General features: G+C 46.3%; 1 protein-coding gene across 5 annotated transcripts in view; it reads left to right on the forward strand.

Moving 5' to 3' along the window:
- The window catches only part of STAT3 (signal transducer and activator of transcription 3), a 55270-nt gene that overhangs the window by 24125 nt on the left and 18034 nt on the right, over window positions 1–13111 (forward strand). For 4 of the 5 annotated variants that reach the window (XM_037033572.1, XM_037033574.1, XM_037033575.1 and 1 more), the window contains exons 2-8: window positions 6781–6912; window positions 8003–8147; window positions 8739–8837; window positions 12046–12141; window positions 12298–12379; window positions 12577–12671; window positions 12839–12990. In XM_037033572.1, the coding sequence (XP_036889467.1) occupies window positions 6785–6912; window positions 8003–8147; window positions 8739–8837; window positions 12046–12141; window positions 12298–12379; window positions 12577–12671; window positions 12839–12990 (797 nt within the window). In that variant the 5' untranslated portion in view covers window positions 6781–6784. The remainder of the gene's footprint in view (window positions 1–6780; window positions 6913–8002; window positions 8148–8738; window positions 8838–12045; window positions 12142–12297; window positions 12380–12576; window positions 12672–12838; window positions 12991–13111) is intronic. The other variant, XM_037033573.1, reaches the window with a different exon arrangement.

Raw genomic sequence — 13111 nt, forward strand, 5'->3', positions numbered from 1 at the left:
CCTGAGGGATCTTTCTGAAATGTATATCAAATTATCATTTGTCTGCTTAAAACTTGGCAGACCTCACCATTGCCCTATTCATATCTCTTACACAAGAGCCTTCCGCAACCTCCTCTCACGCCATGGTCTCCTTATGCGTTCTCTGCGGTGTTCTGCTTCATGACAACTGCCCCTCCCCCTGGAGACTATCATCCAGTCCATTGGGAGCAAGGACCGGTGCCTGGCTTCTCAGAGCCCGTGCCGTGACTCTGCTGTGCGTCTGGAGCTGAGCCTTGACCTCCGCTCGTTCTCCCGGCTCTCAGTGGGGCCACACCTTAGCCTTATGTGAGGAACTTAGAGATATCGAAACCTGGTCCCCACTCACAGCAATTCCAATTGGCATCTGGTTTGGTTTCCAGGCAGCGCTATGTACTTATTTATTTACTTTAAAAAATATCTGCCCTTGTAATTCTGATCTGCAGCCAGAGGGCAGAATTTGGGAATAGATGTTACAGGGAAACGGATCGCAGTTCTGGAGTGACTTACCCTCTCGTGTGCTGATCTCCAAGTATTTGAAGGCCACTTCTCTGTCATTTAGTTTTTTCCTTGCTAACCCCACTTCCCGTCCTCCACGCCTTCTTACTGGACAAAACGTTCGAGTCTTTGGACTTCTTACACCCTGACTGCCCCTCCCCAATGTGTTTGTTTTGAGGGTGCTGTTGGAACTGTGATACAACTAGAGTATTATTCTAGGTGGGGGCCCGTTTCAGCAGCCCGGAGAGGCCCTTCAGTTGTAACCCTACGTATGTCTGTTAAAACACCATGAGGTCGCAGTGGCTTGGTGTCGTGGTGGACTCGTGGGTTACTTAAAGATCAATGAAGACTCCTGCTCTAGCACAACAGTCAAGAGCAGGAAGTCTGAAAACAGACTACTGTATCTGAGTTAGGATTCCAGCTCCATGCCTTTACTACCTGTAGGACCCTGGGCGACTCACTAAAAACTCTGTGCCTCAGTTTCCTCCTCTGTGAAAGGGATAAAAATAGCATCTATCTCATAGGATTGTAGTGAAGATGAAATAAGGAAATAAATATAGGTCAAGTGCTTAAAACAGTGTGTGGCGCATAGTACTATGTCAATATTAGCCGTGATCATTAGTTATTTGGATTGCTCTTAAACCAAGGTGATTTTTTCTTTTTCATTTATTTGGATATCACTTAGTGTTTTTACCTTTAGTCTGTTTAGTACCTGGAGCTATCCCCAGGTGAACTAGGAATGATTAGGGCACGCCCAACCCTTCTGTCCTCTTCTTGTCCCCTTCCACACCCCCCAGATCACTGCATGACTACCTTCCTCCCGTAGGATATGATACAAAGGCTTATTAAAATGTGCGTGCTTACCTAGCAGGGAAAACTGACTTTATCATTTAACTTGGCTAATCCAAGGAATTGATGTACGTGTCCCTGGGCATTGAAGCACTGTTGATGACAAGGATTCCCCAGGGCGGGGCAGGAACGATATAGCAATGAGGCACCACCCAGTGCCCTATTGTGGAGGAAGGATGCTGCACATCCATTATGGTTAAAAAATTTTTTACAACCATCCTTAAAAGAGAGGGGTACTTCCTCATTTTACTGAAGAAGAGGCCTGTTCAGTAGTCAAGTGATGTTTCCCAAACAAGCAGCTTGAGCCCTGGCCGGAGTAGAGGCTCTCGTCTCAGTGGCCTTGAACCCCACCGCTTTGGAGCAGTGTGTCTGGTTGGGGGAGCGGGAGAGCCACAATGTGGGGAGGCCCATGACACGCAAACTTGGTCTGTTCTGTGGTTTTTGTACAGTCAGACCAGTTCTCAGGCAGCCTTAGCCATAAACTGCGCACGTACTAATCCACAACGCATGTCTAGCTGTGTTACTTCCAATTTAGAGAAAATTGTGGTTGTTAGGTACTTGCTCCTTTAATCTGAAGTACTTGTGATCAGATATAGTGCCTATCCCAAATGAAGAATGGAGAATACATCAGTTTGTCTTTTTAAATGTCTTAACACTGTTAAATTTGAAACGATAAGGGGTCTTGGTAATTCAGAGTTCTTTGATTTTCCCCCCCCAAAGACAGCTGGGTGAACACTAGATTTGGGGTAATTCCTTTGGTTTTGCTTTTAAAACCCTGGCTGTCCTTCAAGGACCAGAGGTTTCCTTTCCTTTTTGCTGTTCACATTCCTGGTAGTCTCCGCCTCTCAAAGTTAACTGTAAACCTGATACATTTTTTCTCTGTTTCTGGATATACATTAGATGACTATGCAAAGGGGGAATAATGATACGATTTGGAATGGGAAAAATAATGTGTTTGGCACAAGATGTTTTTTAACTCTTTCTAGAAGAATTAAAGTAAAATAAGAAGAAGGAAGGAAAAAAGACTTTTTTGGCTGCAGGGTGTCATTAAAAACTGTTTTTTTCTTATTTCTCCAGGCTCTACCCCTCAGTAATTTAGTGCTTCTTTCATATATTCAATTTTGGCATGTTTGTGGGGTGTTCTAGTTCAAGTTCTCTTCTATCTCAATGTTCATTTTTGTAAGGAAGAGTTGGTTTCTGACTTTAAAGCAAATCCTATTATTCGTAATTGAAATACTCGAGTATTACATTAAGTATGGGTCAGGTTAGGCACTCAGGTGTTAACATTTGGTCAGTCTAGGAAATCAATATTAGATTTATGTATAAACTTCTTGTTGTAAGCCTTATAAAGGTACTATTTGAATTTGTAAGCAATGAAATTGCTTGTCATACCAGTGCACTTATTTTTACTTTGTGTTTATTGATTTTTAGAGAGGGGGGGGGGAGCATCACTTTATTGGTCCCCTATTGATGCATTCATTGGTTGATTCGTGCTTGTGCCCTGACTAGAATCAAACCCACAACCTTGGTGTATCAGGACAACGCTCTAACCAACTGAGCTACCTGGCCAGGGCCCAAGTATTCTGAATCATCTTTTTTAAACTTGAAATTTTAGTCTTACTGTCTAGGGTAATTATGAATGGTTAAGTTAACAACAGCTAAATAAAGCTGTAATATTTAAATGTGGATTCCCTCACTCATTGTACCTTTAATCCTACAGTCAGCGTTTCATGCAGGTTGAGTGTCTTCTTCCAGCATTAATTGCCTTTTGTGTCTTCTCCTCCCTAGCTTACTGTAAGGAGTTTGAAGCTGCTTCATATCGTTTTTGGAATGTGATGTGAGAATAAATAAATTGGAGCTTGCAAATATAAGTAAATCCAGTGGGTCTCAATGGGTTTAGTAGGATTATATTTAGACCACCAATAGAAACCAAATGGGTTTTTTGGGGGACTTAAAATATATATACTTACTCTTGAGATAGATTAAAAGGAATTAGACCAGCACTACATCATTCATAGTTCTAGATAGTGGGGTTCCCCCCAAATCTGCACAGTGAACGTTACTACTTTTATAATCTTAAAAAAAATCTTCTTAAAAGGGCTGTTTCTACAGCAACAAGTGCAGCTGCATTTCTGTGTTACTTTATACTTGGCCTGAGCCACTGCGCCTTTCCTGACAGCAAAGAGGATTGTTGTGTGAGGAACAATAAAATACCACAGGTATGTTCTATACAAGATAAGGCATTGCTAATATGGAGTCTGGCCAACACCCAAAGAAAAATCAAGTGACGCATTACGACGAGGCGGAAAGTATCTTTAGCTCACTTTCTGTTCTGGACTGGCCTGCTTTTCCTCCCTCTCCTCACCTTCTCCCCCTCCAGCCCTGGCCCCAATTGTAAACCCACTGGTGTGTGAATTCGAACTCCAAGTCTTAATGTAAAAGAAGTTTTATGAAATGATGTCATGAAACTCTTCAGTAAGTGGTCCTGGCTTGTGTTTCTCAACTCGCCGTGGTTAGCTTAGATTGCAGCGTGTGAATGAGAACTGTGACTTGGGCCCGACCTGTGTAGTGATCTGCATGGTGAGAAGTTCCCCGTCAGACCGTGGTTGTTGTCTCATGACTTGTTGTTGGTAAAGTTATCCCCGAGGGGTTGAGAAATTCCTGTTTTGAAAAGTCCACAAAGTCTTTGATGACTTACTGTTTCACTTTTCTTTTTCTTTTTTCTTCAGCTGTAGGAAACAGTATCACATTTTTCTTCACATGCTAACATTTACTGTCTTCTAACCTAAATTCGGTAAACACCTTGAGAGACTTAAACCCTGTGCCATGCCCTGAGTGAGCCACTGTGTGGAATGAACTGACTTCTCTCCTGAGCATGCAGAATGGTGCTCGGTGCTTAAATGGTTGTGCAGATCACTTTCTGTGTCCTGGGGTTTGGTGAAAGTGGTTATTACCCCTGGCTGGTGTAGCTCAGTGGATTGAGCGCATGCCTGTGAAACAAAGGGTCGCCAGTTCGATTCCCAGTCAGGGCACATGCCTGGGTTGCCGGCCAGGTCCCCAGTGGGGGACACGTGGGAGGATGTTTCTCTCCCACTCTTTCTCCTTCTCTTCCCCTCTCTAAAAATAAATAAATAAAATGTAAAAAAAAAGAAAGTGGTTATTAAATCACAGACTTAGAATTATTCCAGAGGTAGGAAATACTTTAATTAGAATTTAGTGGAGTTCTTTAGATTAACTCACCATTTGAAAAACCAGAAATGAGATTGTGAAATAAATTGGCCTCTGTAAAATTTGTTTCCAGTAAGACAGTTACCACAAAGCTAGTTGGCACTGGTTTTCCTAGATAACTTGGCGAGATGGCTCAGATACGCTTTTCTGAGGAAGAGCACTGGGTCTGATGGCACTGGGGCCCTTGTTGGTTAAACAGGGTGTGCAGCTAAGCAGCCGGTGTGGAGATCACTATCTGACCCTTTGCCCATGCCCTCCAGTGCCTAGACTAAGAACTGGAACATAACATGAGTCATGGCTGGTGCTTGAGTTTTTATGGAGAAAACTTATCTGGTTTCTGGTTTAACAAATAGCACAATTATGGTGCTGTTTACTGAAACCCCAACTAAAGTCACGACAACGACAAAATCCTCTGAGTCATGGACCAGAAATGACTTGGACAATCTTCGACAGCTTGTCATTTGGTAATGGTACATTAGTTTGAAAACGCCAGTATTCATGAGTGACCCCAGTGTTCATCTACAACTGATCTGGATTAAACGGACGTTGCTTTATGGTTTTGCCTGAGAGCGTCAGGGAACAGACCGTAATGGCTCTACGTTTGTGTCAAAGATAAGCAACTGACAACACTGGAGTATGTTTTGAAAAGTAGGTATCTATTTCTTTAAATCACTTACTAGAAGAACCACAGCTTTTTGCTTACGTAAGAGCAGCAGCATTCAGTGAAAGCGGAATGGAAGTCACATATGTAATGTTGAAGTTGCTAGTAGCTATAGTAAAAGAAGTAAAAAGAAATGGGTGAAGTTCATTTTAATACTGTATTTTAGTTTACCTAATATAGCCAAAATATCATTTCAGTATTAGTGAGATAGTTTACCTTTTGTCTTTTTTTACTAAATCTTCAGAACCCAGTGCGTATTTTACACCGAAAGCACATCTCGGTTTGAAGCAGCGGCGTTTTAAGTGTCCAGGAGCCACGTGGGGGCAGAGGCCACTGCACGGCAGGTCTGGAGTTTCAGTACATTTGCACTGCAGTGGAATCAACAAAACTGGCCTAACATACAGCTTCCTATGCAAATCAGGTCCTGAGAAACGTAAGGCAGATACTGATGCTTTTAGCCTATGAGGCAGATTTTAACTTGGCTCTAATGCGAATATTGTGAGAGAGTTCTAGTGACCTTTGGTTTCTTGGTGAGGGTCACACGCACCCTGGTGATAGCCTGTCAGCCTGTAGTGGGCGGTCTGCTCTGAGAAGTTAGTGAATCAGGAAGTCCAGTGACGCGTACGTATTCAGTCTCTCATTACGTGTCCTCACTGTCCCAGAGAACTAGGTCTCTGTACTCTGATGTGTACAGATACCTCACTTTCTGGCTACCACTCAGTTATTTTTACAACTTCTTAAGGCTACTTGTTCAATGTCACTCTTCAGAAAGAGAACTAAAGGTGGTCGGCGGGTTGGTTTCTCTTTTTTTTTTTAAATTTTTGTTTAACTCTTATTAACTCTTTAACTCTTATTCAGTTTTCTTTCTTGTGGTTTCTCATACCTGAACATTTCCCTGGGGTAGTCACTAACCTGAGGATAATATTTATGCCTGGTATTTAGCTTCTCTTCTCTTTCTTCCCAGACTGAGAAATGTATAGGACAAAATTACTTTTTGTTGAGTGGGATACTCCTAGGCAGATCCTTGCTTATACGCTTAAGCCTGTAGTCTTAGCGTTAGCCCTCTGTCTTTCCTGAACATCCACACCCCACATTTGGTCTTAGTTCAGGTTTACTCTGCGTACTTCCCAGTGCGTTGAAAGGGCTGTGTGGTGGAAAGAAAGGCACCGACCGCTGCCGAGCATCTGTCGGAAGCTAGGCACAGAGCTGGGGCCTTAGAAATATCTCAACAGCCTCACGGGATGGGAATTAGGATCTCTTTTTACAGACGAGGAAGTGGAATTCTGGAAGTCATTTTTCAACTTCACGTACCTCCGGTAGACAATTACCGACCGTGGCATCATGCCCACATTATCATCGCGTTTTGAAGGAGCTGTGACGTAGTTCCAGAAGTAGAGATTGTGCATGTGTGCGCGTTGCTCTGAACTGGCCTGATACAGACCTGACGCCTGTGTTGGGTAGACAGGGTGTTTCTGGATTGTTTCCCCTGCTGGGGCTTGTGGTGACCACACGAACCCTTTGGTTTACAGCAGGATGGCCCAATGGAATCAGCTACAGCAGCTCGACACACGGTACCTGGAGCAGCTTCATCAGCTGTACAGTGACAGCTTTCCGATGGAGCTGCGGCAGTTTCTGGCCCCTTGGATTGAGAGTCAAGACTGGTGAGTCCTTCTGGAGAAACTCCCCACATTGTTAGGTTTTGGTTTGCATCAAGAAGCATGATCTGGCCCTGGCTGGTGTAGCTCAGTGGATTGACCGCGGGCCTGCGAACCACACGATCTCGGTTCGATTCCCAGTCAGGGCACATGCCTGGGCTGCAGGCCAGTTCCAAGCAGGGGACGCACGAGAGGCAACCATACATTGATGTTTCTCTCCTTCTCTCCTTCCTTTCCCCTCTAAAGATAAATAAATAAAATCTTTAAAAAACAAAAAAGATGCATGATCTGTTCTAGCTTAACTGTGTGCTATTTCATCGAAAAACGTATGGGTACAGGTGACAGGGTAAAAGAGATTGGGAAATAAAGAGGTATTCTTAATCTTGTGTGAACATCTTCTATATTAGAAGCACACACATCGGACCGCCTGCTTGCTAGTGGATGTTTTTAGGACTGATTTGGATCTCACTAACTTGTTGAGATCCTCTGTGTGTTCTCTGATGCTTTGGAGACGTGCTGCCAATATTTATCTGGATGAGAATTCTGTCATGGGTAGAAGTTGGGTCCTCGCATATGACTCCCCTTTAATTAAAGGAGAGGGACAGAGTAAGAGAAATAGACTTGTTCATAGAGGAGATAATGGCACAGAATTCCAACAACTGTTTCCTTCACTTTAACATGTTCAGATTCAACTGTTAATTTTGGCTTAACTCGGGGCTATGACCTAGCTTTTCCAGAATTTGGTGAGGGCCAGGAAGGTGATTCAGAGCTATTGGAGATAGGCCATCCTACTCTGGGATTGCTTATTTGCTGCTAATAATCTGACCACAGAGTTGACTGAGAATTTAAAGCAAAACACCATGCAATATTTTGTATAGGCTATGCGTGGCTAATAGTATCTAGAATAATTTTTATAGTGATTAAATTGCTGATCGTTAGTGTTGCCGAGCAAGTTAAATGTAAAATGGTGAGTGGATTAAAGTATTGGGTTTGCCTTGGGTTTTATTTTTCCTCCTTTACCTGGGTTTTTCCCCCATGGATGGTCACGTGGGTGTGTGTGTGGATTTCAGAGTCATTATCGTTCTTCCTTTCCCAGGGCGTACGCGGCCAGCAAAGAGTCCCACGCCACCCTGGTGTTTCACAATCTCCTGGGTGAGATCGACCAGCAGTACAGCCGCTTCCTGCAAGAGTCCAACGTTCTCTATCAGCACAACCTTCGGAGAATCAAGCAGTTCCTTCAGGTGTGCGAGGCCCCGAACCGGCAGGGGAGGGTTTTAGCTTTCTTTCCTGGAAGTATTTCTTGTCTCATTTGAGAAACTGTCTTGTACTTGAAACCAGAGAACAAGTAATTAGCCCGTTATCAAATCTTTGTATACTCACCCAGGGGCATCATTACCTGAAACTCACTTCTTCAGTCAGTTGGAGTAATAAAGTGATTATTATGTTAATATTACATTAACATGTTAATAACGTGATTGTAACCAGGGCCTCCCCTCACAGACAGGTGACCCCACTTACTTTTCATGTTAAAGGATTGGCCATAATTGGACGCAGCAGGACAGACTGGGCTGTCACTTCCCCAAGCCCAGGGTAGCAGACTGGCCCCAACAATCAGAGGAAGGGCCTTCTCTCACAGCCCGTCAGGCTGCCTTCTCCCTTCTCCCCCTCGGCTCCCACTGGCTGCAGCCAGGATGGGAGGCCTTTGTTTTCCTGTTTCATGTAGTAAATGTGACGCTCAGTTTAGGAAGAATGTAGCTTTAAGCCAGCAAAATTTCCGTCCACATCTCCTTCGTCAACCACTGCTTTTCACTCTCCTCCTGTCCTCCTTACAGAGCAGGTATCTGGAGAAGCCCATGGAGATTGCCCGAATCGTGGCCCGGTGCCTGTGGGAAGAGTCCCGCCTCCTGCAGACCGCAGCCACCGCAGCCCAGGTGAGACCTGGAGAGATGCGCCGCCCTTCTCCCGTGCAAACATGTGCAAACATGTGCAAACATGTGCTTGCTCTTGTGGGGTCGTTAGGATGTTAGGATGTTCTAGCCCTCCGGGGTAGAAGTGGGTGTTAAGTGGGTGTTTTGGATTTTTAGATTTTTTACACTGAAAATAACTTAGTTTTTTTCTGAATATGTAATTTCTTCTCCTTAAAAAATTAAAATATTACAGAAAAGTACAAGTAAGAAAGTTTCTTAAAAATTTGAAATGTCACTCATTCCCTCCATTATTTCTTCCCAAGAAACCAACATTAAGGGTCTGGTCTAAATCCCTTCACATCTTTCTCCAGACTCATATAAACTGTGCAACACACACACATAATATTTAAATGGGCTTGCTTTTCTTCATCTTGCTTATTTCATTTAATATTATATAATGTAAATCCTTCTAAGTCAAGTAATATAAAGCTAACTCATTTTTAAAATATTTTTATTTATTTATCTTTAGAGGGGAAGGGAAGGAGAGAGGGAGAGAAATATCAATGTATGGTTGCCTCTCGTGCGTCCCCCGCTGGGAACTGGCCTGCAACCCAGGCATGTGCCCTGACTGGGAATCGAACCGAGATCGTGTGGTTCGCAGGCCCGCGGTCAATCCACTGAGCTACACCAGCCAGGGCCCTAAAGCTAACTCATTTTTTTATTTGCTGCTTCACTGTCTGGTGTGGAGCTGCCGCAACTTGGTGATTCCCCTTTGATAGACATTCACGTCATTCATCCTGTTGTTTTTCTGTTGTAAATACTACTTGCAGTGTCCCTCTATATATCTCTATATATTCATGCTTTGATTTCTCTGTGATGGATTCTTATAAATGAAGTTTTAAATTTTTTTTAAAAAGATTTATTTTTAGAGAGAGGGGAAGGGAGGGAGAAAGAGAGGGAGAGAAACATCAACGTGAGAGAAAAACATTGATCGGTTGCCTCTTGTAAGCACCCCGACTGGGACTGAACCCGCAGCCCAGGCATGTGCCCTGACCGGGATCGAACTGGTGACCTTTCGCTTCATGGAACGGTGCCCAACCAACAGAGCCACGCCAGTTGGGACTCAGTGACGTTTTTTAGAACACAGCACCTGTGTGCATTGTCTGCGGCTGTTGTCGTGCTGCAGCAGGTGTTTGTGCTGCAGCTCAGGTAGTAGCACTGAGACAGGTAGACAGTGTCTACCTGTGACAGACACTGTATGACCCACAGAGCCCAAAATATCTGCCTCCTCGCCCTTAGAAAGTCTGCAGCCGCTGACATGGGGTGCCAGTGGACACCAGAGGCCTCAGCCCCGGCCTCACTGTTATTTCCTCTGTGTACATTGTCACCTGGCATGTTCGCAAGTGTCTTTATGGGTGCAGCCCGAGGAGGTAGGAAGACGAGCAGACGTGACCCCTGCCGGCAGGGCTCTCAGGGGAGTGGGATCGTAGGCACACACACTCAGTGTGAGAAAAACACGCAGGAGGACGTGAGGCATCCTGCCTAGGGAGATCGAATAATGTCACCGGGAGAGCAAAAGTTGTGCTGAGGGTGAAGGTGAAAGAGTTCAGGTGCGCTCCGGCAGCAGCACATGCTGGCTGGGTGGCCGGCGCGTGGGGAAGCCGTGTGAAAACACGCGGCGTGCGGGAAAGAGTGGGTGGTTCGGGCTGACTGAAGTGCAGGAGGGAAGGCTTACGTGGGTATGCGGGTGTGAGACGGCCGTCTGTGCTGAGCCGAGGTGTTTGCACCTGGAAGCGGCGGTAGACAGCAGTTCACAGAGGAATCAGAGGCGGTGTTCTGTAGGTGACAATGAATCACACCTGTTTCCCTCCTTTAAGTGCAGTACCAATTGAGAAACAGAATGGGAGTCAGACACAGATGAAAGTATCGGCTGTGTTGTTGGTGAAACAAGACTGGAAAGCATGGCGTGGGTGGGTGACCGTAAGGCTTTCTGATGCCTGGCCCCCGGAGTTAGATCTTGGGATGGAGAGATTGGGTTTACAGAGAGACTTTTCCCCAGTCGTCCACAGGGGCCTGCAGAGACCACAGACTCACACCCACTGAACACAGAGAGCTGGGTCCCCAGAACCGCTTCTAGAGACCAGGCCTCACTCCTGCTCTGGGGGTGCCCTAGGGAGGCCAGGAGCAGGAGGCGGCCTTCCCAATCTCGCCGATCAGATGAGTCGCCCGTTTGAAGAAGTAGGGAAGGAGGTAGTCTTCTCAAAACTTCTAAAGGAAGTCTGTGTTCTGTGGACTTGGGTAGGGACCACGGGAGAGGGAGAGAGTGGCTCCCTCTGAAACTGGCGAGGTAGTCCTGTCTCGGAGACTTGTGTTAGCAGTGTGGAGAACCGACTGGGAGTGAAAGGATCAGAGGCACAAACATCAGTCGGAGCTGAAAGGGAGCCAGTGGCACTAGAGATCGATTCGAGACTGCGGCACACGGAGCCGGGAGCCTCTAGTGAGGCTGACGCCAAAGACAACTGGGGGATTCGAACTTGGATCGCTGCGTGGATAGCATCTGTCCTAGGCCCTCAGTCCCTCGCCATCAACTGACATCTCTGGCCGGTGCCAGCGCCACACTGTCCTGAGCGCCACAGCTTTTGCATGTGTGTGTGTGTTTTTTTAATCAAACAATATCCTGTTCCTTTGACAAAAGTTAAAATTTTCAAGTTTCATGTGCTACTTGACCTTTTTGAGGTACCAGCCTCCCCTCCTACTCCAAGATACTATCTCTTGATATGGTATTTCACTACAGGATGAAATAATTTTTTATTATTCCACAGCAATGGACTGGACACTACGTACATTTCAACAGGCGCCCCAAATCTGCTGTCCTGAGCTGTTGTGAAATTGTTGACATACTCACCTAGAATGAGCTTTCGGGAGGTGGGGACTTTAGCTCAACGTGTCTTAGTTCAACGTGTGGTTTCCTAGTGCAATACTCAGAGTAGGCCTACAGCGTGGCCTGGAGATAAAGGGCCAAGGACGCGGGTGAGACTAGGTGAGAGCTTCCCTGGCGTCACACCGACAGCACCTGGAGGGCGCCAGCTGCCGCCTCTGTCTCCCTTTGTCTCCCGATGGCAGCAGCCTCTCGGGCCAAACGGGAAGGGGAGTGCCGTGGGACGGAGACTGGACGAGGTGTTTTTCTGCCCACGTCTCCTGCATTCACATGTGGCACCTCCCTTTTTGGCAGCAAGGGGGCCAGGCCAACCACCCCACGGCTGCCGTGGTGACGGAGAAGCAGCAGATGCTGGAGCAGCACCTGCAGGACGTCCGGAAGCGCGTGCAGGTGAGGCGGGTCTGGGGAGAGGCCCCTTCTCCGGGGGCGTGCCCGGGGTTCTGCCTGTCTCTCTCTCTGAAGTTCTGGTTTCACTGTTCTCACAGCCTTTCTTTTCTGTCTCCCCAAGGAACTGTTTTCTACCTCCATTCACGTTTGTTTTCACAGGATCTAGAACAGAAAATGAAAGTGGTAGAGAACCTCCAGGATGACTTTGATTTCAACTATAAAACCCTCAAGAGTCAAGGAGGCAAGTGAATCTTAGAGACGTTAGAAATCTCCTGTAGAAAGTGAGTGTGTGTTACCTGAGTTTCAGGAATTACTTGTCTCGACTCTGCGCTCAGACCCGCTTTTTGGGGGTGGGCGTTCTTAGGGGCACCTGAGGGAGCCTGCTTACCAAGGGTAGGAGCGTTCCCTCCGGCCAAGAAGTCTTTCCTTCTGCTGCAGACATGCAGGATCTGAATGGGAACAACCAGTCAGTGACCAGGCAGAAGATGCAGCAGCTAGAACAGATGCTGACTGCGCTGGACCAGATGCGGCGAGTACGCGTGGGACCGCCCCCGCTGCGGGCCTCCCTCCCCGTGGTGTCTCTGCATCTCCGGGCAGAACCTGCCTGGTTCCTAAGTTCCTCCCCTGGAATTTGACTGCAGCTTGTGGTTAGAGACGGTCTGAGGAAGTGTTTTCTGACTTTGTTTTGGTTTCCAAACAGAGCATTGTGAGTGAGCTGGCGGGGCTTTTGTCAGCCATGGAGTACGTGCAGAAAACTCTCACGGATGAGGAGCTGGCTGACTGGAAGAGGCGGCAACAGATTGCGTGCATTGGAGGCCCTCCCAACATCTGCCTAGATCGGCTAGAAAACTGGTAAGGGGTGAAAGAGGAGTTTGGTCTCTCTTTCTAGAAAGCTGGGCTGAATTATGGCCATAACTGCAGGTCCCTGGAGTTGGGGCTGTATCTCAAAGGTGGGGGCTGTGACACAGGTAGA

The sequence above is a fragment of the Sturnira hondurensis genome, unplaced genomic scaffold (genome assembly GCF_014824575.4).
Source record: "Sturnira hondurensis isolate 20B ecotype Veracruz unplaced genomic scaffold, ASM1482457v3 Scaffold0021632, whole genome shotgun sequence".
NCBI classification, from domain to species: domain Eukaryota; kingdom Metazoa; phylum Chordata; class Mammalia; order Chiroptera; family Phyllostomidae; genus Sturnira; species Sturnira hondurensis.